The following is a 26,267-nucleotide window of genomic DNA, read 5'->3' on the forward strand; positions in this document are numbered from 1 at the left end:
GCCGACTATGACTGGCTAAAGGCGGCAATCTGAAACTCTGAAACACGTTTAATAGTCATAGTCGGTATTGGACCTGCGACTTTTTCATTTTTCTACAATGAAGAGTCGTTTTAATGAAGATCCAGATGTTGGAATTCCCTTTTTTCTAGTTGTTTGATCATTTATGGGTGCGTCGACTTTTCCTTCTTTTTCACTATTACTTCTGAAAGGGGTAAAATTCCAAAGTGGTTGTAAAAAGGAACATAAAAATTATTCTGATCTTGAGAACGGAGGGATCTTGAATATTATAATTCACTGCTGTGAATCAGCGGTGGTCGGTCTCGTAGGCGAGGAGCGCAGTGCTTACGAGCTCGATGATATAGAGCTTGTGAGCGCTGCTCCGTGGCTGGCCGATTCAATGGATCTTGTCAGTTTCACTCCTCTGTTTGCAGCATTGTCGATCGCCCAGTTCGGGCCGGTGCCTCAGCCATGCGGCTGTTCTGGACTGTCAATCATCAGGACTGGACCATCCCCCGACAAGCAGACAATCAGGAGGTTGTGCAGATAGAAGATGAGACGACCCCTTTAATTGTGGGAACAGGTGAATGATAACATGTAGGAGATGAGCTAGAGGTTGAAATAATTATTTCCTCTCAAAAAAAGAGTCATTTCCAGTTTGAAGGAACAAGAAACTGTCCAAAACGACTGTCTGCAGCAGGAGCCTCCCCCCTCTGAACAAGATTGCTAAGCCATCCCCATTGCTAAGCCATCCCCGTCCATTATCGATCTCAGTCTGTGCTCTGTGGATTGTAGGAGACGTTGGACACAAAAAAAAAGGACAAAAAGTGTAAAAAGTTAGCGCCCCACACACTCACCGTATCATGGCCGTTCCTGAACCGCAGTCAAACCTGAAGACCACGTAGCCGTCCACCATGGCGATGGAGATGAAGTCTCTGCTGTCCTTGTCGTAGCTGTAGAGGATGGTGCCGTCGTCTGCATCCGGCCGGAACGTCATGTCGAGCTCCATGAATGAGAGGTAATGGTGCGGCTCGAACGGCCATCGAGTCACGGCGTAGGAGTGGGAGGACTCGTTAAACTGGGGGACGGCCAGGACGAAGGCTGCGAGGAGGGAAAAAACGGACGTGAGACAAGGCGACCAGATGAAGGGTTTATACAGGATCGGAAAGACATGGCAACGGCGCCACATCTCTCCACAGGACGTGTCTGGTACTGCAGCGTAGCTCCGCTAAAATGAATGAGGCTGAGCTGTAATACCGCATACCACCAGAGCTAATTTGCATACTTATTTCCCAGAGTGCATTGCCTCCATAAATCAGCTAGATCTCCTCAGTGCCTCAAGGTGAAGTGGGTTCTCACCAGACCATGCACCTGCAATGGGAGTCTTCGAGAAAGAGGACGCCGACTTACTTGGTTTCCCTTCTCTTTGCTACAACATGTGTCGGACGTCCCTCTCTCACATTAGGGGGAATCAATAATGGGTTAATTAATCCCAAAGAGCATGGAGCGGAAACAAGCGCCGTACACTGCCGTCCTAGGTGGCTGCTCTCCGGACGCTCACTCTTCCAAGGACGGGCAACGAGACATCAGGGGTTAAACTCTGACCGTTTAAAAAAAAAGACATTTCTAAACTTTTGGGTTTTCGTGTATATGGGGCGCCGCGCCGCCGGCCTCACCTTCCTCGCAGTGACGCCCCTGAAATCCAACGGGACACAGGCACATGTAGGAGTCCGCCGACCTGGAGGTGCAAGTGCCACCATTGACACAAGAAGCTTCGTCACAGACCCCGATGCTGCAGTCACCTGTGTAGTAACGATGGGCGAGCGGGTTACGGCGGCGCAGCAGATGATTAATGGGGGCGGACATGTTACCCAAGGGTCACTCACCCACGTCCGCTCCGCTCAGAGCCTTCCCCAGCGGCCACTGCCTCATGTCCACGTTCCTGCCGTTCACAGACAGAGACTGGACGCAGCCCTTGAACCCCCGGTTGGTCCCGGATGATTTTACCAGCCAGTAAATGTTTGGTGCTCCGCCGACATAGAAGGGGGTCCGGAAGGTGATCTTACTGTACTGACCCTGGTGGAGGAGAACACAAACCCAGATCTTTATATAATACTATAAATGAGATTAAGGGGCCACACTATAGACTCAGGTCTTACCGGTGATCTCCCAGACACCCCAGCTCCGTTATCAAGCTTGATCCATCCATTAAGACCTTCTCTGTACAGAGTCACAATGTGCCAAGCACCGGGTCTAATTTTACTGTCACTGGTGATGACTGCGGTCCCAGTACCACAATTATACCTGGAGAAGAAAAGGTTAATTTTACAAAAATTCTCCATGCAGTCACCACTAGGGGGAGCTCCCTGTATACAGAGATACATGATAAGATCCTGTCTGCAGCCACCACTAGGGGGAGCTCCCTGTATACAGAGATACATGATAAGATCCTGTCTGCAGCCACCACTAGGGGGAGCTCCCTGTATACAGAGATACATGATAAGATCCAGTCTGCAGCCATCACTAGGGGGAGCTCCCTGTATACAGAGATACATGATAAGATCCTGTCTGCAGTCACCACTAGGGGGAGCTCCCTGTATACAGAGATACATGATAAGATCCTGTCTGCAGTCACCACTAGGGGGAGCTCCCTGTATACAGAGATACATGATAAGATCCTGTCTGCAGCCATCACTAGGGGGAGCTCCCTGTATGCAGAGATACATGATAAGATCCTGTCTGCAGTCACCACTAGGGGGAGCTCCCTGTATACAGAGATACATGGTAAGATTCTGTCTGCAGCCACCACTAGGGGGAGCTCCCTGTATACAGAGATACATGATAAGATCCTGTCTGCAGCCACCACTAGGGGGAGCTCCCTGTATACAGAGATACATGATAAGATCCTGTCTGCAGCCATCACTAGGGGGAGCTCCCTGTATGCAGAGATACATGATAAGATCCTGTCTGCAGTCACCACTAGGGGGAGCTCCCTGTATACAGAGATACATGATAAGATCCTGTCTGCAGCCATCACTAGGGGGAGCTCCCTGTATGCAGAGATACATGATAAGATCCTGTCTGCAGTCACCACTAGGGGGAGCTCCCTGTATACAGAGATACATGATAAGATCCTGTCTGCATCCACCACTAGGGGGAGCTCCCTGTATACAGAGATACATGATAAGATCCTGTCTGCAGCCACCACTAGGGGGAGCTCCCTGTATACAGAGATACATGATAAGATCCGGTCTGCAGTCACCACTAGGGGGAGCTCCCTGTATACAGAAATACATGATAAGATTCTGTCTGCAGTCACCACTAGGGGGAGCTCCCTGTATACAGAGATACATGATAAGATTCTGTCTGCAGCCACCACTAGGGGGAGCTCCCTGTATACAGAGATACATGATAAGATTCTGTCTGCAGCCACCACTAGGGGGAGCTCCCTGTATACAGAGATACATGATAAGATCCTGTCTGCAGCCACCACTAGGGTGAGCTCCCTGCATACAGAGATACATGATAAGATCCTATCTGCAGTCACCACTAGGGGGAGCTCCCTGTATACAGAGATACATGATAAGATTCTGTCTGCAGTCACCACTAGGGGGAGCTCCCTGCATACAGAGATACATGATAAGATCCTGTCTGCAGCCACCACTAGGGGGAGCTCCCTGCATACAGAGATACATGATAAGATCCTGTCTGCAGTCACCACTAGGGGGAGCTCCCTGCATACAGAGATACATGATAAGATCCTGTCTGCAGTCACCACTAGGGGGAGCTCCCTGTATACAGAGGACATGATAAGATCCTGTCTGCAGTCACCACTAGGGGGAGCTCCCTGTATACAGAGATACATCATAGGATCCTGTCTGCAGCCACCACTAGGGGGAGCTCCCTGTATACAGAGATACATGATAAGATCCTGTCTGCAGTCACCACTAGGGGGAGCTCCCTGTATACAGAGATACATAATAGGATCCTGTCTGCAGCCACCACTAGGGGGAGCTCCCTGTATACAGAGATACATAATAGGATCCTGTCTGCAGCCATCACTAGGGGGAGCTCCCTGTATACAGAGATACATGGTAAGATTCTGTCTGCAGCCACCACTAGGGGGAGCTCCCTGTATACAGAGATACATGGTAAGATTCTGTCTGCAGCCACCACTAGGGGGAGCTCCCTGTATACAGAGATACATGATAAGATCCTGTCTGCAGCCATCACTAGGGGGAGCTCCCTGTATACAGAGATACATGGTAAGATTCTGTCTGCAGCCACCACTAGGGGGAGCTCCCTGTATACAGAGATACATGATAAGATCCTGTCTGCAGCCACCACTAGGGGGAGCTCCCTGTATACAGAGATACATGGTAAGATTCTGTCTGCAGCCACCACTAGGGGGAGCTCCCTGTATACAGAGATACATGATAAGATACTGTCTGCAGTCACCACTAGGGGGAGCTCCCTGCATACAGAGATACATGATAAGATCCTGTCTGCAGCCACCACTAGGGGGAGCTCCCTGTATACAGAGATACATGATAAGATCCTGTCTGCAGCCACCACTAGGGGGAGCTCCCTGTATACAGAGATACATAATAGGATCCTGTCTGCAGCCACCACTAGGGGGAGCTCCCTGTATACAGAGATACATGATAAGATCCTGTCTGCAGCCACCACTAGGGGGAGCTCCCTGTATACAGAGATACATGATAAGATCCTGTCTGCAGTCACCACTAGGGGGAGCTCCCTGTATACAGAGATACATAATAGGATCCTGTCTGCAGCCACCACTAGGGGGAGCTCCCTGTATACAGAGATACATGATAAGATCCTGTCTGCAGTCACCACTAGGGGGAGCTCCCTGTATACAGAGATACATGATAAGATCCTGTCTGCAGCCACTACTAGGGGGAGCTCCCTGTATACAGAGATACATGATAAGATCCTGTCTGCAGCCACCACTAGGGGGAGCTCCCTGTATACAGAGATACATGATAAGATCCTGTCTGCAGCCACCACTAGGGGGAGCTCCCTGTATACAGAGATACATAATAGGATCCTGTCTGCAGCCACCACTAGGGGGAGCTCCCTGTATACAGAGATACATGATAAGATCCTGTCTGCAGCCACCACTAGGGGGAGCTCCCTGTATACAGAGATACATGATAAGATCCTGTCTGCAGTCACCACTAGGGGGAGCTCCCTGTATACAGAGATACATAATAGGATCCTGTCTGCAGCCACCACTAGGGGGAGCTCCCTGTATACAGAGATACATGATAAGATCCTGTCTGCAGTCACCACTAGGGGGAGCTCCCTGTATACAGAGATACATGATAAGATCCTGTCTGCAGCCACTACTAGGGGGAGCTCCCTGTATACAGAGATACATGATAAGATCCTGTCTGCAGCCACCACTAGGGGGAGCTCCCTGTATACAGAGATACATGATAAGATCCTGTCTGCAGTCACCACTAGGGGGAGCTCCCTGTATACAGAGATACATAATAGGATCCTGTCTGCAGCCACCACTAGGGGGAGCTCCCTGTATACAGAGATACATGATAAGATCCTGTCTGCAGTCACCACTAGGGGGAGGTCCCTGTATACAGAGATACATGATAAGATCCTGTCTGCAGCCACCACTAGAGGGAGCTCCCTGTATACATAGATACATGATAAGATCCTGTCTGCAGTCACCACTAGGGGGAGCTCCCTGTATACAGAGATACATGATAAGATCCTGTCTGCAGTCACCACTAGGATGAGCTCCCTGTATACAGAGATACATGATAAGATCCTGTCTGCAGTCACCACTAGAGGGAGCTCCCTGTATACAGAGATACATGATAAGATCCTGTCTGAAGTCACCACTAGGGGGAGCTCCCTGTATACAGAGATACATAATAGGATCCTGTCTGCAGCCACCACTAGGGGGAGCTCCCTGTATACAGAGATACATGATAAGATCCTGTCTGCAGCCACCACTAGGGGGAGCTCCCTGTATATAGAGATACATGATAAGATCCTGTCTGCAGCCACCACTAGGGGGAGCTCCCTGTATACAGAGATACATGATAAGATCCTGTCTGCAGTCACCACTAGGGGGAGCTCCCTGTATACAGAGATACATAATAGGATCCTGTCTGCAGCCACCACTAGGGGGAGCTCCCTGTATACAGAGATACATGATAAGATCCTGTCTGCAGTCACCACTAGGGGGAGGTCCCTGTATACAGAGATACATGATAAGATCCTGTCTGCAGCCACCACTAGAGGGAGCTCCCTGTATACATAGATACATGATAAGATCCTGTCTGCAGTCACCACTAGGGGGAGCTCCCTGTATACAGAGATACATGATAAGATCCTGTCTGCAGTCACCACTAGGATGAGCTCCCTGTATACAGAGATACATGATAAGATCCTGTCTGCAGTCACCACTAGAGGGAGCTCCCTGTATACAGAGATACATGATAAGATCCTGTCTGAAGTCACCACTAGGGGGAGCTCCCTGTATACAGAGATACATAATAGGATCCTGTCTGCAGCCACCACTAGGGGGAGCTCCCTGTATACAGAGATACATGATAAGATCCTGTCTGCAGCCACCACTAGGGGGAGCTCCCTGTATAGAGAGATACATGATAAGATCCTGTCTGCAGCCACCACTAGGGGGAGCTCCCTGTATAGAGAGATACATGATAAGATCCTGTCTGCAGCCACCACTAGGGGGAGCTCCCTGTATTTTTTTTTTTTTTAATCAAATATTTTTATTAAACAGTAAGAAAAATATAAGTAGATTACATTACTGTAAACAGTACATACATATGCTCTGCATTTTCAATAAACTTTTTAATCCCAAACCAGCTTCCCTCCCCTCCCCTCCCCCCCATCCCCGGAGACCCAAGAAAAACCACTCCGATCCTCCCAAACGTCTATCCTTAACCAAGAACAAGAAGGTGTCATGTCAATACTGCTCCCACGGGGGCAGAGTACCCAAAAAACTAGAAAACAATCTCCAGATCACGCCGACTTGAGCCAAGGATTCCACAACTTGTTGAAAAGGTCCATCTTGTTTCTTTTAGAATAAATGCTCTTCTCCAATGCCACGATATAGTCCACTTGTGTCATGAAATCTCTTCTCGTTGGTGGCTCTACCCTTATCCAAAACTTAGCGATCAACTTTCGAGCAATAAACAGCAATCTTGCAATGACTGTTTTGTACGAGTTATCAGTTACAATCTCCTCTACGTAACCCAATATACATACCAAAGGATCCCGTGGTATCGAACATTTGTATGTTAGTCCCACTTTATTTAGCACCACGATCCAAAACGAGGATAACCTGGGGCACTGCCACATCATATGGAGGATACCCGCCTCGGACTGCGAGCACCTAGGGCATTCGGAGTTAGGTCTTAAACCAGCTTTATACAACATGTCCGGAGTTCTATAAGCCCTATGAATGACCAACAGCTGTGACAGCCTCCCAGGCTCACTCATCGAGATCCTGGGCACGTATTCCAATATTGAGTCCCACTGATCGCCGTCAATCACCCCCAGGTCTGCCTCCCACTTTGCTCTAGCTCTGATAGGGTGCCCCTCTAAAAAGGAAAATAGGAGAAATTCATATATTCCTGAGATCACCCCCTTCGTGCCTTCCCCTATGAGGATAAAATCTAGCATTAGATCCACCTGGATCTCCATAGGCCCCTTCTTACATTGTGCCCGATATGCATGAGAGATGCGGTTGTATTGGTACAATTCAGAGCTTGGCAGCTGAAATTCCTCCTGTAGTGTTTCAAAATTCTTAATTCTACCCTGGTGCAAAACTTGGCTTATCCGAGAAATTCCCGCTCCCTTCCAAACATGGAATCCCTCCATCTGTCTAAACTCCTGCAAGAGACAATTATTCCATATGGGCGAAAACCTAGTAAGTGCCCTCACACCCCTAATTCCTTTAACTTTGTCCCAAACCTTATGGATGAGCCTAACAGTGCAAAATTTAGTCCCCTTCTCTCGGAAATGCCCACCCTCCAAACCCTCAACTAGTACCCTTGACCCAATCAGTTTCCTCAGACTGCAGGGTGTCCGCTCCCAACCCGATTCCACACCCCATCCCCTAAAATGCTGACATTGTGAAGCCAAAAAATATAACCATGGGTTGGGCAGTGCCACTCCCCCCTCCGTCTTTGGTCTTTGTAGGATTTCCTGTTTAAATCTAGGACTTTTCCCTCCCCAAATCAGCTCGCCAAATAGAGATCTAATCCTCCGAAATCTATTCCGCGATATCCATATAGGGGAGTTGTGCAGCACGTAGAGAAGTTGCGGCATCACAATCATCTTTATTAGATTTATTCTACCAATGACCGATAAGTGTAACTTTTTCCACGCCTGAACCTTAATACGTATCTTCCGCAATAGTGGCGCCAAATTTAGTTCCTCAAAACTCGTCAGAGGCAACGCAATCTGAATCCCCAAATATTTAAATTTATCCACCAACCTCAACTTTGCATGAGATTCCCTCATAGCACTATTCTCATAATCCCCATCCACTAACATCATATTGGACTTTTCCCAATTGATTCTCAGGCCAGAGTAGCTCCCAAATTCTTCAATAATGGCCTCCGCCCCTGTCAGGGACTCCCCCGAATCCTCCAAGAAGAGCAAAATATCATCTGCGTATAGCGCTACCTTCTCTTCCGAATCTCCGTACATAAATCCCCTCACCTCCTGGGAACCTCTAATTTTTGCAGCAAGGGGTTCCACCGCCAAGGCAAAAAGCAGTGGGGACAAAGGACAGCCCTGTCTAGTCCCCCTAGACAAAGAGAAAGTCTCAGAGAGGACGCCATTCACCCTTACCTTTGCCACCGGGGAAGAATACAGCAGCCGCACCCATGAGATGAACCTAGGTCCAAACCCCAAACGTTCCAACACTGTCCACAGATAACTCCACTCCACACAGTCAAAGGCTTTGTGGGCGTCCAAAGATGCCACAACCCGTTTGCCAGCATTATCTGAAGGGATTTGTAAATTTAAGAACAACCTTCTCAGGTTGATTGCCGTTGACTTGTTAGGCATGAAGCCTGACTGGTCAGGGTGCACCAATTTGTCTATCACCCTACTCAACCTATTTGCCAAGGCTTTTGCCAAAATCTTAATATCGGCAGTCAATAGTGAAATTGGTCTATAGGATTCTGGCATCAGTGGATCTTTATCAGCCTTAGGGATAACCACCACTATAGCCTCTCTCATCGACAAAGGCAACTCCCCTCTTTCCAGCGAGCTATTGTACACCCCCACCAGCCTGGCCAACAGAGTTTCTTTCAAGGTCTTATAAACCTCGGCTGGAATGCCGTCCGCTCCCGGGGCCTTACCCCCCGCAACACCTGCCAAAGCCACCCCCAGTTCCTCCTCCCCAATCGGTTCCTCCAATAATTCACACTCCTCTCTACTCAACCGGGGCATATCAATTTCTTCCAAGTACCTCTCCATATCCTCGGATCCCTTCTCCACACTGGACGTATATAATTTTCCATAAAATTTCCTGAACACTTCCAGGATCTGCTCCCCCTGAGTAACCAACGTTCCCTCCTCCGTCTTAATAGAGTAAACATGTGAAGAGTCTCTTTGCGCGGATGCCACTACCGAGAGCAAGTGCCCCACTTTCTCCCCCTCCGAGTAGAAAGTTTCTCTCTGGAAGGCCCTCAACCTCTCCGCCTTTTTCAAAAATAACTGATCGACCTCCCGCTGAGCTGCCCTCATACGACTCTGAGATTCCCCGGTACGATGTTCCCCCAATGCCGCCTCTGCTGCTTTCAACTCCTCTAAAACGCCCTGATCCCGCTCTTTGGTCCTTGTCTTATGTCTTGAGATATCCCTAAACAAAATTCCCCTTAAATAAGCTTTCATGGTGTCCCACACTACATGGCATTCCGCGCTCCCTTCATTAATTTTGAAAAATTCCTCTATCTCTACTCCCACCTTTGCCATGTCCAAAATTTGTAGCCAGACTGGGTGAATTTTCCAACCCGCCCTCCTTAATCCAACCTGACCTGACAACTTTAGAGAGACCCGAACTGGGCTATGGTCTGATAAAATTCTGGGATTATATTCCACCCCGTTTAACAGTTCGTTCATCCTATCGTTACTCAAGGCAACATCAATTCTTGACATCGAGCCGTATGTAGTCGAGTAACAGGAATAGGAATATGTATTGGGATTGCGGACCCTCCATAAATCAATCCAACCAATTTCTCTGAGATAGTTACCAAAGGGAGTGTCATTACCGTCCCTGCGCTGTGATGCGTGGTTACTCTTGTCCCAGTGGTCATTTGCTATATTGTTTACATCACCCACCACCAGAAGGGGGATCCCATCCCAACCTCTTATAGCCTCCAATATGTCCTGGATCTTCCTTCCAGAGTATGGCGGAGGTATATACAATGATACTATGCACATTAAACAGTCAAGGATTTTACACACTAACAAAACGTATTGACCATCCGTATCAATTTTAACCTCAACTTCCTCAAATGGGGTATTAGTGTGAATTAAGACTGACACTCCCCTCGCGTAACTAGAGAACGTCGAATGATACGCCTTGCGCACCCACCGTTTCTGTAATATATCAACTTTTTCCTCCACTAGGTGGGTTTCTTGCAGGCAGATCACCGAGGGCCTCTGTTTCAGAAGATACTGAAATATTGCCGCGCGCTTAGTGGCGTCCGCTAACCCCCTAACATTCCAGCTTATAATATTAACGTCCCCTCCCATTTTCTAGAGAAAAAACAATGAGTTAGAGCAGTCTCCTTCAGGTCTCCCCCGACACCCCCCCACCCCCTCCCATCCCCCTTTCCCAACTTCCCCATCTAAAACTCAATAGAATTCAACTAGTACAAACTTTCTTTCTCTGTATGAGAACTGAGAGCTCTTGATACAACCTAGAACTGAGCCCCTTGCAGTCCATCTCTCCCCCTCCCACCGCTATCAACATGAAATATTCTTTGCGCCGCCGAGCACACTATTTCAAACTTTTGGGTGCATTCTGTAAGACAAGTTCAAAAATCACCATCAGGGGGTATAAACAAATGAATGACGAAGTCTCAGCGTCAGTCTCATCGGCTCCGATCCTCGCCAATTTTCTTAGTATTGGTATCTAGCCAGTGCATAGCCTCCTCCGGGTTCTGGAAAAAATGAACACGGTCCAGCGCCACCACCCTGAGCTTAGCCGGGTATAACATCGAATATTTTAGGTCCAGGTCTCGGAGCCGCCTCTTGACCTCGCCGAACCTCATTCTCAGTTTCTGCACCGATGCCGAGTAGTCCGGATAAATGGAGATCCGATTTCCGTCTATGCTCAGTCCGTCACTGATCCTGGCCTTCCTTAGTAGAGTTTCCCGGTCCCGATAGTCCAAAATTTTTGCCAGCAGAGCTCGAGGGGGGGATCCAGGCGGCAGGGGCCGGGTGGGGACTCTATGGGCCCTCTCCACGGAGAAGTGGTTGGTAAGGTCTGCTCCTCCCACCGAGTTTTTGAGCCATGCCTCAATGTATTCCGTAGGATTATTCCCCTCCACCTTCTCCGGCACCCCAATTATTCTTAGATTGTTCCTACGGGAACGATTTTCCAGGTCATCTGTTTTAAATTCCAGTTCTGCAATGCGCTGAATGTATCTCTTTTCTCTTTTCAACAGTTCATTTGTCTGATCTTCCACACTGCCCACGCGCTCCTCCACCACCTCCACTCTTTTCTCCACTTTACGCATAGCAGAATTAAGGGACTTCATTTCAACTGTTAGATCGTCTACCCTTAGGTTCAGCGCAGCCAGGGCAGATTTGCAGTGTATAACGACTGAGAAAATGTCCTGCAGTGTAGGTTCCCCCACGTTTGATTGCTGCGCACCCTCAGAGTCCTTAGCCTGCACTGGACTGGCGGTGGGTGACATGTTAGTTGTCTCTTGCATCTCCTGCCTCTTCCCTGGAGAAAGCCGCTCCTCCACCACACTGAGGGTGTCATCCCCTCCTCTCTCCTGTCTCTGCGGGACTTCCTCCTCATCTGGCCCCTCAGGGCCCAGCAGCAGGGCACCCCCCTCCTCTGTCCGAGCAAACCGCTCCAGCCGGGCGATTACCTCAAGCCTCCGGCGGTATGCGGTGCTGGCTCTGGCCGCCTCCTCCTCTGCCACGGCGCCATCTTGGATTTTCGCGCCAGCCGCGGGCGCTGACTGTCTTTTGCGCGGCATTACCGCTCTTCTCCTTTCGCTGCCTCCGGCACTCTCCTCCGTGCCCAGGGGTCCTGCGGAGCAACTTCGCCCGGTTTTCGGCGCTCGGCGGCGCCTTCAAGGGTGAGGATTTAGGAGCGGTGCGGGGAGAGAGATCCGTCGCACGTCCGCTCACATCGCTCGCTAGGCCACGCCCCCGGGGAGCTCCCTGTATAGAGAGATACATGATAAGATCCTGTCTGCAGCCACCACTAGGGGAAGCTCCCTGTATAGAGATACATGATAAGATCCTGTCTGCAGTCACCACTAGGGGGAGCTCCCTGTATACAGAGATACATGATAAGATCCTGTCTGCAGTCACCACTAGGGGGAGCTCCCTGTATACAGAGATACATGATAAGATCCTGTCTGCAGCCACCACTAGGGGGAGCTCCCTGTATAGAGAGATACATGATAAGATCCTGTCTGCAGCCACCACTAGGGGGAGCTCCCTGTATAGAGATACATGATAAGATCCTGTCTGCAGTCACCACTAGGGGGAGCTCCCTGTATACAGAGATACATGATAAGATCCTGTCTGCAGTCACCACTAGGGGGAGCTCCCTGTATACAGAGATACATGATAAGATCCTGTCTGCAGCCACCACTAGGGGGAGCTCCCTGTATACAGAGATACATGATAAGATCCTGTCTGCAGCCACCACTAGGGGGAGCTCCCTGTATACAGAGATACATGATAAGATCCTGTCTGCAGCCACCACTAGGGGGAGCTCCCTGTATACAGAGATACATAAGATCCTGTCTGCAGTCACCACTAGGGGGAGCTCCCTGTATACAGAGATACATGATAAGATTCTGCATACAATCACCACTAGGGGGAACTCATTAATAACAGTATGCAGTGAGCTCCCTCTAGTGATGGTACAGGTAACTACAATTTTACTACGGCAATCTCTGTGGATAGGAGATTGTATCAGGAAAATGAAGCTCCAACCGATATGCAGATGCAGTATTTTAAGATTTCAGCTTAGAACTTTGGATTAGTAAAATTAACACACTTTTCCCTTCTAAAACCATCTTTAATCAGCTGCAAAGTATCGTATTTCGGTGACTTACCGGAGCTGAACCGTCCTGCGAATGATGGCCAATGACATAAAATCTCCCCGGCCGTACTCGTTTTCTCCACAGTAGAGAAGCAAGCCATCGTCACCATCAGCCTGAGGATCAACATGGACACATGAGGTTCTGCCCCCAAAGGCAATCACTGAAGGCTGAGCATTAGAGCAGCCGTACTGCGGTACAGCTCCTGCTGATGGTTTCCATTTATTAGCTGAATTGTGAATGCAGCTCCGGAGTGTAATGGAAATTGCAAAAACAAGGGCAATATATGTATATAAATATAGAGAAATATTCTATAAGTCACATGCAGGGACGTAAGTTAAGAGATGTACATCCTAGCTATATACAGTAATTATATATATACTGTGAACATTGGTTCAATAATAATCACCCCAGGGTTCCGGGCTTACCTTAAATTCCACAGTGATCAGGAAGGTGTGATATGAGTTTTTCAGTGGCTCAAATGTCATATAGGAGTGACCGTAAAACTGAGGGTACTGGACGTTAATATCTGAAAAAAAAAACATCTTGTGTTAAATTTGCATTTTTTTCCCTTCTGGTCATAAACTAAAATTAATATCTCTTGTTTAAATCTAAACAGGTTAAAATTGTTGCTCCGATTCCTGGTGTACAATATTTTATATTAGACCCAGAATTAAATACCCTCTATGGACACAAAAGATAATATTCTGGCTACCTGCAGCCACCACTAGGGGGAGCTGAAGAGTGCACCATATACTGTTTATCCCAAGCTCCCTCTAGTGGCAGCAGTGTGTATGAACGTGATCTATGTGTGTTATTATGTCTAAGCTGCACTATTTATGTGCACAGTATAGTTGTGCCAATTATGAGTGCAGTTCAGTGCTACAAATATTGAGTATGGCATATTAATACTATTTCTCCATTACCAGTAATATGAATGGCATAGCAGTGAAATTATTTTATAGAAGTACTATTTAAGTGTATAGTATAGCAGTGTTATTTCAGTCTGCAGTATAGCAGTACTAACTTTATGCATTACATAGCAGCACAAATATTGTGTATGAGATAGCAGTTCTATTTAATTGTAAGTTACAGCAGTGCTTCATCTGTGCATATAGTATACAAGTGCCAATAATGTGAACAGTTTAGCGGTACTAATAATGTGCACTATTTCAGTGTTTGGTATAGCAGTGTTTTTTCTGTATACCAGTATAAATTATCTGTACTACATTGAAGTACAATTATCGTCTATAACATAGCATAGTAGGCCAACTACTATAAATGGTATATAAGTAATATTTAAGTGTTTGGCGCAGCTGTATTTTTTCTGTACACAGTATAGCAGTGCCAATTGTGTGTATTGTACAGCAGTACAATAATTATTGTGTATGGGATAGGGGTACAATTTAAATGTAGGCTACAGCAGTGTTATTTCTGTGTATAGTAGTGAGAATTATGCGTGCAGTTTAGTTGCGCTAACATTGTGTATGGCATAGCAGTACTATTTAAGTGTACGGTATATCAGTATTTTTCCTGTGTACAGATCAACAGTATTAATTATGTGTACTATATAGAAGAAAAATTATTGTCTGTGGCATAGTTGTACTTGGTGTGACAATGTAATTTCTGCACACAGTAAAACAGCAATGATTGTATCGTATAGCAGTACTATTTAAGTGTACGGTATGGCAGCACTAGCTAAGTGTTTGGTGCAGCAGTGTTTTTTTCTGTGTACAGTATAGAAATATCAGTTGTTTTTTACTGTCGGGCAGTACAATTATTGTATAAGGGAGAGCGGTTGTATTTATGTGTATGATATAGGTGTATTATTTACATGTTAAAAAGAAAACCATAAGTTACAATCTTCACAAACGCCACTTTCCCTCCTGACTGGTGATTGACCACTGATTCAATTTGCCTTTCAGGAGGCAGAAAAGGTTATGTGACTGATGTTACACTGTCAGCACTTTATGGCGGCACAGTTACTCTCCGTTATATAAGCACGATACTTTTCATCATTATTTCATTATTGACTAGGAAATGCAGCCGATGCCTCCGGGGAAGGTCATATGCGCGCCATCATACAGACAACGCGCCCCTGGGCGGTGGGAGAGAGGATTCCCACCGCTATACCCACATTGATTAAACGAGGAGCGCACGGCAGGTCAATCTAACTGCATGTGATTAAATGGGGCCAAGCGGCAATACCAGACACGTTTGAAATGCCGACATACAGTGCAAAAATAAAATTTTTTAAAGTGACAGTGTCACACAATGTACATACCGCCAGACAGTTTTTTGAAAAAATACCACCATACTGTGACCACATAACAGATCCCATAATGCATTGCTCTCTGATTACAGGAAAGAAGAAGCTTCATACAGAACGAGAGAAGAAAGCAAGAAGTCCAGATAAAGTAGAGGAAAGGATCAGTAGAGTTAGGAACCTACCATGTGCACACGTGTCTCCTCCTTTCCCGAGGTTACAGTGGCATTGTGAGCCCCCGCGGTCATAATCATTAAGACAGAAGCTGTCGGCTGGACAGACGGTCTCCTCACAGGTCAGGTCAAAGAGCCGAGGAGGAGAAACCATGACTTTTTTCCTAGGTGGCCGAATGGTGGTGGCTTTACTAGTGGTGGTGGCTTTACTAGTGGTGGTGGCTTTAGTAGTGATGGTCGTAGCTGGAGGACTTGATGGTTTTGCCACAGATGCCGATGTTACGGGGGCAGCTGTCGTGGTCGTTTTCAAAGGGACTATCTTCGTGTAGGTCCCTGGGGTCATCTTAGTTTCTATCATAAACTTCTTGTTTCCTCCTCGGATGCGCGAGAGCGGTTTGACCTGTGGAGACATTAACAAAGAACCTAAGAGATCGATAAATAGAAAAAGCATAACTGGAGGTAGGGGCAAGTGACGGGTCACAGACCACTCAGGGAGGACTGAAGCCCCCCGTCATCGAGCATCCAGAGTCTTCTCACTAAACAGATCCTGAAGTATATGGAGGCTTCTTCTCAGGCAATGATCCAATGAAATAAAAAATGATTGAACATTCTCTCTCCTCCAGAAGGAAGAAAACAATATCATTCTGGCCAGAAGGAAGAGGCGTCCGTGTGCAGGTGGCTGTTTCGGGGTTCGGATCATATGAGAAGGCTTCTTCCTTCCGATGGAGAGCTTATTTGTCATTTACATTTTAGAAGCTTGTTTGGCCAACAGCGAATCCTCCAAACAAAAGCATCTGAGCCTTCATGTGTCCTCAACTGGGAGAGGAGCAAGCGGCTGCTAGACACCTCTAGGGGCGACTTATCCTACCGGAGAACAAGGACCTGGGCAAATCAAACTCCAGCTGGCTGAACCTTCTCTGCCAGTCGTGGTGACTTTACTGGTGGGGGTGGCTTTACTAGAGGTGGTGGCCTTACTAGAGGTGGTGGCTTTACTAGAGGTGGTGGCCTTATTAGAGGTGGTGGCTTTACTAGAGGTGGTGGCTTTACTAGAGGTGGTGGCCTTATTAGAGGTGGTGGCTTTACTAGAGGTGGTGGCCTTATTAGATGTGGTGGCTTTACTAGAGGTGGTGGCCTTACTAGAGGTGGTGGCCTTATTAGAGGTGGTGGCCTTATTAGAGGTGGTGGCTTTACTAGAGGTGGTGGCCTTATTAGAGGTGGTGGCCTTATTAGAGGTGGTGGCTTTACTAGAGGTGGTGGCCTTATTAGAGGTGGTGGCCTTATTAGAGGAGGTGGCCTTACTAGAGGTGGTGGCCTTATTAGAGGTGGTGGCTTTACTAGAGGTGGTGGCCTTATTAGAGGTGGTGGCCTTACTAGAGGAGGTGGCGGCCTTATTAGAGGTGGTGGCTTTACTAGAGGTGGTGGCCTTATTAGAGGTGGTGGCTTTACTAGAGGTGGTGGCCTTATTAGAGGTGGTGGCCTTACTAGAGGAGGTGGGCTTATTAGAGGTGGTGGCCTTATTAGAGGTGGTGGCTTTACTAGAGGTGGTGGCCTTATTAGAGGTGGTGGCTTTACTAGAGGTGGTGGCCTTATTAGAGGTGGTGGCTTTACTAGAGGTGGTGGCCTTACTAGAGGTGGTGGCCTTACTAGAGGTGGTGGCCTTACTAGAGGTGGTGGCTTTACTAGAGGTGGTGCCCTTACTAGAGGAGGTGGCCTTACTAGAGGTGGTGGCCTTATTAGAGGTGGTGGCTTTACTAGAGGTGCTGGCCTTATTAGAGGTGGTGACTTTACTAGTAGCAGTGGCTTGATTAGTTGTGGTGACTTTTCTGGTAGCAGTGGATTTACTAGTGGTGGTGGCTTTACTTGTTGTAGTAGCTTCACTAGTAGCGGTGGCTTTACTAGTTGTAGTCGTTTTACTAGTGGATGTGACTTTATTATTAGCGGTGGCTTTACTAATGGAGGTGATTTTACTTGTTGCAGTCGCTTTACTAGTTATGGTGACTATACTAGTAGCAGCGGCTTTACTAGTGGTGGTGGCTTTACTAGTTATGGTGACTATACTAGTAGCAGCGGCTTTACTAGTGGTGGTGGCTTTACTAGTAGCGGTGGCTTTACTAGTTGTGGTGGCTTTACTAGTAGCGGTGGCTTTACTAGTTGTGGTGGCTTTACTAGTAGCGGTGGCTTTACTAATTGTGGTGGCTTTACTAGTAGCGGTGGCTTTACTATTGGATGTAGCTTTACTAGTAGCAGTGGTTTTACTATTGGAGGTGAGTTTACTAGTAGCAGTGGCTTTACTAGTTATGGTGGCTTTACTAGTGGATGTGGCTTTACTAGTAGCAGTGATTTTAGTAATAGCGGTGGCTTTACTAGTTGTGGTGGCTTTACTAGTGGCTCCATCAGTGCTGCCAGAGACCTTGCTGTTAGGTCGACATTCCCTTTAAAAGTGTACATAGTAGAAAGTTAAAGATGGGGATCAACAGAGGATTCCTTAGATAATGGTTTTGGATCACAGAAAACCCCTTTCAATTCTCAACTGGTCACATAATAATAAAACAAAGCAAACGAATAATTTGCCAGAAACTTACATCATCGATATAAATATCGTAATCGGAGTCATCAATGTTGTATCCATCATCATCAATGATCCTGGGCTCTGTAACGTATCCGTCAATGTATCCTCCAGATCCCAGCTCATCGCTCCCTGCAATGGAAGAGACAAAGATGAAAAATTACTCTAATGATCTGTAGAGAGCACAGAGTAGAAAGAAGCAGAGAAGTATATATATATAGACAATTAGAATTGACTTCAGCCTAACCAGGGATTCAAGCTTCAGGAGGCTAATTTGCATATTCCAGGTGCCTTCTGGGAGAAGCGAAGTCTCCCTAAGCTAGAAGATCGTTGGGTACAGCCGGGACCAGCTGCTTCGAAAGCATCACCAAACCAGGGATTCAAGCTTCAGGAGGCTAATTTGCATATTCCAGGTGCCTTCTGGGAGAAGCGAAGTCTCCCTAAGCTAGAAGATCGTTGGGTACAGCCGGGACCAGCTGCTTCGAAAGCATCACCAAACCAGGGATTCAAGCTTCAGGAGGCTAATTTGCATATTCCAGGTGCCTTCTGGGAGAAGCGAAGTCTCCCTAAGCTAGAAGATCGTTGGGTACAGCCGGGACCAGCTGCTTCGAAAGCATCACCAAACCAGGGATTCAAGCTTCAGGAGGCTAATTTGCATATTCCAGGTGCCTTCTGGGAGAAGCGAAGTCTCCCTAAGCTAGAAGATCGTTGGGTACAGCCGGGACCAGCTGCTTCGAAAGCATCACCAAACCAGGGATTCAAGCTTCAGGAGGCTAATTTGCATATTCCAGGTGCCTTCTGGGAGAAGCGAAGTCTCCCTAAGCTAGAAGATCGTTGGGTACAGCCGGGACCAGCTGCTTCGAAAGCATCACCAAACCAGGGATTCAAGCTTCAGGAGGCTAATTTGCATATTCCAGGTGCCTTCTGGGAGAAGCGAAGTCTCCCTAAGCTAGAAGATCGTTGGGTACAGCCGGGACCAGCTGCTTCGAAAGCATCACCAAACCAGGGATTCAAGCTTCAGGAGGCTAATTTGCATATTCCAGGTGCCTTCTGGGAGAAGCGAAGTCTCCCTAAGCTAGAAGATCGTTGGGTACAGCCGGGACCAGCTGCTTCGAAAGCATCACCAAACCAGGGATTCAAGCTTCAGGAGGCTAATTTGCATATTCCAGGTGCCTTCTGGGAGAAGCGAAGTCTCCCTAAGCTAGAAGATCGTTGGGTACAGCCGGGACCAGCTGCTTCGAAAGCATCACCAAACCGCGCGCTTTACGGCGCGCAAATTTTTGCCTGTAGGACATTATTGCAAGAGAGCTTGGCTGAGTAGATTACACAAGAAGGAAAACACACAGCAAGTCAGCAGGATCTAGGAGCAACATGGCAGATGTGACAACCTACATGGTGAGCTGCAGCATGTGCTACATGTTCACAGATCGACCAGAAGAAGAATCCAATTTCACCTGTCAGAAGTGTAGACTAGTGGCCCTTTTAGAAGAAAAGGTGCGGGGTCTGGAAGAAAGAATAGCAACTTTGAAACTCATCAAAGAGAATGAAGACTTTCTAGACAGAACAGAAGCATCTCTACTGGTCACAGAAGGTGCAAAAAGTGTCAGAGAACCTCCAAAAGCAGATGAGTGGAAGCATGTGACCAAAAGAAGCAAGAAGACCATGGAGAAATCACCAACCACACAACTGAAGAACCGATATCAAATCTTTGTAGAGGATGAAGATGGCACACCTAAGAATGAAGCAATACCAGCAAGCAAAAAAGAAAAGGGCACACAGCAACAAGTGACAGCAAAAAGTACAGCCAAGAAGCAACGAAGAGTGGTGGTGGTGGGAGACTCACTACTGAGAGGCACAGAAGCAGCCATCTGCAGACCGGACATAACTGCAAGAGAAGTATGCTGCCTTCCAGGTGCGATGATCAAGGATGTGACCGATAGGATACCAAAGCTCTTCAGCTCCAAGGACGTCCACCCATTTCTTCTGATACATGTTGGCACCAATGACACGGCAAGGAAGGACCTACCGACAATCTGCAAGGACTTTGAAGAGTTGGGGAAGAAAGTAAAGGAACTGGATGCACAGGTAGTTTTTTCTTCTATCCTTCCAGTAGATGGGCATGGCACCAGGAGATGGAACAGGATCCTTGATGCAAACAACTGGCTAAGACGATGGTGCAGACAACAAGGATTCGGATTCCTGGACCACGGTGTGAATTACTTGTACGATGGACTCCTCGCCAGAGACGGACTACACCTCAACAAACCTGGGAAACACACATTCGCCAGAAGACTCGCTACACTCATCAGGAGGGCGTTAAACTAGAAGAAGAGGGGACGGGAAGAAAAACATTAGACTCGAACAAAGACGACCCAGGAAAACATACTCAGAAGGGAGGTAAGAACATTTCTAAAACAATCCACAGTGAGGAGATTGGAACAAAACAAAATCCTCTAAACTGCATGCTCGCAAACGCCAGAAGCCTGACAAACAAGATGGAAGAACTAGAAGCAGAAATATCTACAGGTAACTTTGACATAGTGGGAATAACCGAGACATGGTTAGATGAAAGCTATGACTGGGCAGTTAACTTACAGGGTTACAGTCTGTTTAGAAAGGATCGTAAAAATCGGAGAGGAGGAGGGGTTTGTCTCTATGTAAAGTCTTGTCTAAAGTCCACTTTAAGGGAGGATATTAGCGAAGGGAATGAGGATGTCGAGTCCATATGGGTTGAAATTCATGGAGGGAAAAATGGTAACAAAATTCTCATTGGGGTCTGTTACAAACCCCCAAATATAACAGAAAGCATGGAAAGTCTACTTCTAAAGCAGATAGATGAAGCTGCAACCCATAATGAGGTCCTGGTTATGGGGGACTTTAACTACCCGGATATTAACTGGGAAACAGAAACCTGTGAAACCCATAAAGGCAACAGGTTTCTGCTAATAACCAAGAAAAATTATCTTTCACAATTGGTGCAGAATCCAACCAGAGGAGCAGCACTTTTAGACCTAATACTATCTAATAGACCTGACAGAATAACAAATCTGCAGGTGGTTGGGCATTTAGGAAATAGCGACCACAATATTGTGCAGTTTCACCTGTCTTTCACTAGGGGGACTTGTCAGGGAGTCACAAAAACATTGAACTTTAGGAAGGCAAAGTTTGAACAGCTTAGAGATGCCCTTAATCTGGTAGACTGGGACAATATCCTCAGAAATGAGAATACAGATAATAAATGGGAAATGTTTAAGAACATCCTAAATAGGCAGTGTAAGCGGTTTATACCTTGTGGGAATAAAAGGACTAGAAATAGGAAAAACCCAATGTGGCTAAACAAAGAAGTAAGACAGGCAATTAACAGTAAAAAGAAAGCATTTGCACTACTAAAGCAGGATGGCACCATTGAAGCTCTAAAAAACTATAGGGAGAAAAATACTTTATTAAAAAAACTAATTAAAGCTGCCAAAAAGGAAACAGAGAAGCACATTGCTAAGGAGAGTAAAACTAATCCCAAACTGTTCTTCAACTATATCAATAGTAAAAGAATAAAAACTGAAAATGTAGGCCCCTTAAAAAATAGTGAGGAAAGAATGGTTGTAGATGACGAGGAAAAAGCTAACATATTAAACACCTTCTTCTCCACGGTATTCACGGTGGAAAATGAAATGCTAGGTGAAATCCCAAGAAACAATGAAAACCCTATATTAAGGGTCACCAATCTAACCCAAGAAGAGGTGCGAAACCGGCTAAATAAGATTAAAATAGATAAATCTCCGGGTCCGGATGGCATACACCCACGAGTACTAAGAGAACTAAGTAATGTAATAGATAAACCATTATTTCTTATTTTTAGTGACTCTATAGCGACAGGGTCTGTTCCGCAGGACTGGCGCATAGCAAATGTGGTGCCAATATTCAAAAAGGGCTCTAAAAGTGAACCTGGAAATTATAGGCCAGTAAGTCTAACCTCTATTGTTGGTAAAATATTTGAAGGGTTTCTGAGGGATGTTATTCTGGATTATCTCAATGAGAATAACTGTTTAACTCCATATCAGCATGGGTTTATGAGAAATCGCTCCTGTCAAACCAATCTAATCAGTTTTTATGAAGAGGTAAGCTATAGGCTGGACCACGGTGAGTCATTGGACGTGGTATATCTCGATTTTTCCAAAGCGTTTGATACCGTGCCGCACAAGAGGTTGGTACACAAAATGAGAATGCTTGGTCTGGGGGAAAATGTGTGTAAATGGGTTAGTAACTGGCTTAGTGATAGAAAGCAGAGGGTGGTTATAAATGGTATAGTCTCTAACTGGGTCGCTGTGACCAGTGGGGTACCGCAGGGGTCAGTATTGGGACCTGTTCTCTTCAACATATTCATTAATGATCTGGTAGAAGGTTTACACAGTAAAATATCGATATTTGCAGATGATACAAAACTATGTAAAGCAGTTAATACAAGAGAAGATAGTATTCTGCTACAGATGGATCTGGATAAGTTGGAAACTTGGGCTGAAAGGTGGCAGATGAGGTTTAACAATGATAAATGTAAGGTTATACACATGGGAAGAGGGAATCAATATCACCATTACACACTGAACGGGAAACCACTGGGTAAATCTGACAGGGAGAAGGACTTGGGGATCCTAGTTAATGATAAACTTACCTGGAGCAGCCAGTGCCAGGCAGCAGCTGCCAAGGCAAACAGGATCATGGGGTGCATTAAAAGAGGTCTGGATACACATGATGAGAGCATTATACTGCCTCTGTACAAATCCCTAGTTAGACCGCACATGGAGTACTGTGTCCAGTTTTGGGCACCGGTGCTCAGGAAGGATATAATGGAACTAGAGAGAGTACAAAGGAGGGCAACAAAATTAATAAAGGGGATGGGAGAACTACAATACCCAGATAGATAAGCGAAATTAGGATTATTTAGTCTAGAAAAAAGACGACTGAGGGGCGATCTAATAACCATGTATAAGTATATAAGGGGACAATACAAATATCTCGCTGAGGATCTGTTTATACCAAGGAAGGTGACGGGCACAAGGGGGCATTCTTTGCGTCTGGAGGAGAGAAGGTTTTTCCACCAACATAGAAGAGGATTCTTTACTGTTAGGGCAGTGAGAATCTGGAATTGCTTGCCTGAGGAGGTGGTGATGGCGAACTCAGTCGAGGGGTTCAAGAGAGGCCTGGATGTCTTCCTGGAGCAGAACAATATTGTATCATACAATTATTAGGTTCTGTAGAAGGACGTAGATCTGGGTATTTATTTATTATGATGGAATATAGGCTGAACTGGATGGACAAATGTCTTTTTTCGGCCTTACTAACTATGTTACTATGTTACTATGTTACTATGTTCATGTACAACCACTGCGCTAAATATCTGGCAAAACACGATGCTGATTGCTGGAAATTGTACTAGTGTCATAAAAATAATCATAAAAATGGTGGAGTAGCAACCATTAGAGGGAGCTTACTACATACAGATTTATACAGCCGCCACTAGGGGGAGCTCACTACATACAGATTTATACAGCCACCACTAGAGGGAGCTCATTACATACAGATTTACACAGCCACCACTAGAGGGAGCTCACTACATACAGATTTATACAGTCACCACTAGAGGGAGCTCACTACATACAGATTATACAGCCACCACTAGAGGGAGCTCACTACATACAGATTTATACAGTCACCACTAGAGGGAGCTCACTACATACAGATTATACAGCCACCACTAGAGGGAGCTCACTACATACAGATTTATACAGTCACCACTAGAGGGAGCTCACTACATACAGATTATACAGCCACCACTAGAGGGAGCTCACTACATACAGATTTATACAGCCACCACTAGAGGGAGCTCACTACATACAGATTATACAGCCACCACTAGGGGGAGCTCACTACATACAGATTTACACAGCCACCACTAGAGGGAGCTCATTACATACAGATTTATACAGCCACCACTAGGAGCTTGTAGTCTGTGGAGGAAGGTGCTGTTTTGTGTGCTCTGGGAGAGTCACCAGTTTTTCACTCAGGAATCCCCCCCCTCTCTGACCCAGGAAAGAGAGGGGTGTATTGGATGGACTGTGGGGCTGAGTCCCCGTCTCCCACCCCTCGGTCTAAGCCGGCGAGGGGTGGGAGCTCATTGCTACCGGCAAAGAGGGTCACCAGATCCGGCAAGTCCCAGAACATGGTGGAGCCCAGGAAGACCCAGGAGGGCTGCAAAGCCCCTAAGGCTGAGGCGAGGGCCACTGTGGTGTCTCCTCCTGGAGGCGAGCGGAGTAGTCACAGAGGTGCAGCGGCGGCAGTGCCGAAGGATTGGGGCACTAGGGCCGCACGGGAGCCGGTCACCAGCTATGCCTCCCGTGTCCATGCGTACCTCAGCGAGTATAAGGAGACTGGGAAGACCCTCAGGAGACTCCGGGAGGAGATGAAGGAGGTAAGGCAAGCGGCAAGCAGAGCCTCCCGCACAGAGAAGTCTGCCCTAACAGCCAGGATATCCAGCCTGGGGATCTGCATTGAGGGCATGGAAGCCCGGAGAGCGGCGATATTGAACAACAGCGGGCCCTTCCGGGAAAAGCTGGAGAATGACGACCGATTCCACAACATGGCTGCTGCAAAGGAGCCAGAGGGGTCTCGGCGTCCGACCCAGGTGGAGGAGGTGGACCATGAGGAGATGGAGGAGGCACCGTACCCACCTGGGGGCTTGGTAAGTGATCTCCAGGCCACACACAGCGGGATAGATCCAGTGCAGGTCCCACTCCCATCAGACCATAGTATTTCAGAGGATGATGGGGGTGATGCGGATGATAGCAGCAGCGAGAACAGCAGTAGTGGGGGTTGCCTCGTCTTGCAGCAGATCCGTCAGCTAGAGTCCCCAGTAAATTATGCCCACCTGAAGTTTGGGGATGAGGTCTGCGGGGACGAGGCAACCGGGAGGGGTAAAAAGAAAAGAAAAAAAAGGAAGAAAACATCGGAGGAGAGGTTGGTGTTTGTCCCCCTTCCTGGGACCCCCCGATCCCGCTGTGTGGAGCCCGCTACCCACCCCGGCCCGGGACCTGCAGTGGGTCCGGTGCGAGGGAGCGGGGAGAGTACAAGTCATATGGCGCAGGTCACCGTCTCTGCTGGCGGTAGCAGAGGGGGCGAGAGTGGGCATGCGGCTGCAGAGCCCGGACAGTGTGCATAGTCTGGAGTGTGGCCCTGTGGCGGGCAGTAATAAAACCTGTGGAGGTGTCCAGGCCCGATCCTCTGTGGAAACGGGGGACGGCCTGGCGCCTGCTGCACCCGCTGACGCTCGGGGGGTAGGGGCTGTGGGTACCTTGCCGGTGGTCACCGCTCCCCGCAGTGTTGGCGGTGCGCTGTCAGCCGGGGCCGCATCATCGGCGGCGTGTGCTGTGGTGTCGGGGTCCCCCACATGCAGATCCGATGCTGGGTCAAAGTCCGGGACCCCGGCACTGGTTATCAACTCGGGTGCAGCTGTAATGGCTGCGGTAATGCCGGACCGCATCCCCGCCGGAGAAAGTCGCACCGCCGGGGTCCTCTGCATGTGTGTCACCTGTATCTGTGGGGGACCCGGTGGTGAAGTGCACACAGGAGCGTGGAGATGGTCTGCAGGAGAGGCTGGAGCAACAGTCTGCAGCTGTCAGCACATGCTCTGCTGAAAAGCAGGGTGTGGTAATCAAACCCTGCAGTATTGATCTTAAAGGGGCAGCTGCACTGCAAACAGCAACAACCCCAGCAGAAAGCAGGAAAAAAAAAGGAAAAAAAAAATGTAAATAAGAATGGAAGTGGAGCAAGTGGTGTCAATAGTGTGTGTGATAATGGTGAAGGGTCAGGTGTTGGAAGGGCAGTTTCTGCTGGAGGTATGGTTGGTGTGAATGGTGCCAGTGCGGGGACTTCTAATGAAA

The 26,267-nt window shown here is 47.5% G+C and overlaps 1 protein-coding gene across 1 annotated transcript in view; it reads right to left on the minus strand.

Annotated features, from left to right (window-relative positions):
- Nucleotides 1-26,267, minus strand: part of EGFLAM (EGF like, fibronectin type III and laminin G domains) — a 184,540-nt gene that overhangs the window by 40,050 nt on the left and 118,223 nt on the right. The window contains exons 8-15 of the mRNA XM_069745931.1: nt 18,353-18,468; nt 15,783-16,170; nt 13,760-13,860; nt 13,347-13,447; nt 2,157-2,301; nt 1,884-2,073; nt 1,674-1,799; nt 855-1,098 (exon numbers count right to left, since the gene is read on the minus strand). Of these exons, the coding sequence (XP_069602032.1) occupies nt 855-1,098; nt 1,674-1,799; nt 1,884-2,073; nt 2,157-2,301; nt 13,347-13,447; nt 13,760-13,860; nt 15,783-16,170; nt 18,353-18,468 (1,411 nt within the window). The remainder of the gene's footprint in view (nt 1-854; nt 1,099-1,673; nt 1,800-1,883; nt 2,074-2,156; nt 2,302-13,346; nt 13,448-13,759; nt 13,861-15,782; nt 16,171-18,352; nt 18,469-26,267) is intronic.

This window comes from Ranitomeya imitator, chromosome 1, assembly GCF_032444005.1.
Source record: "Ranitomeya imitator isolate aRanImi1 chromosome 1, aRanImi1.pri, whole genome shotgun sequence".
NCBI classification, from domain to species: Eukaryota; Metazoa; Chordata; class Amphibia; order Anura; family Dendrobatidae; genus Ranitomeya; species Ranitomeya imitator.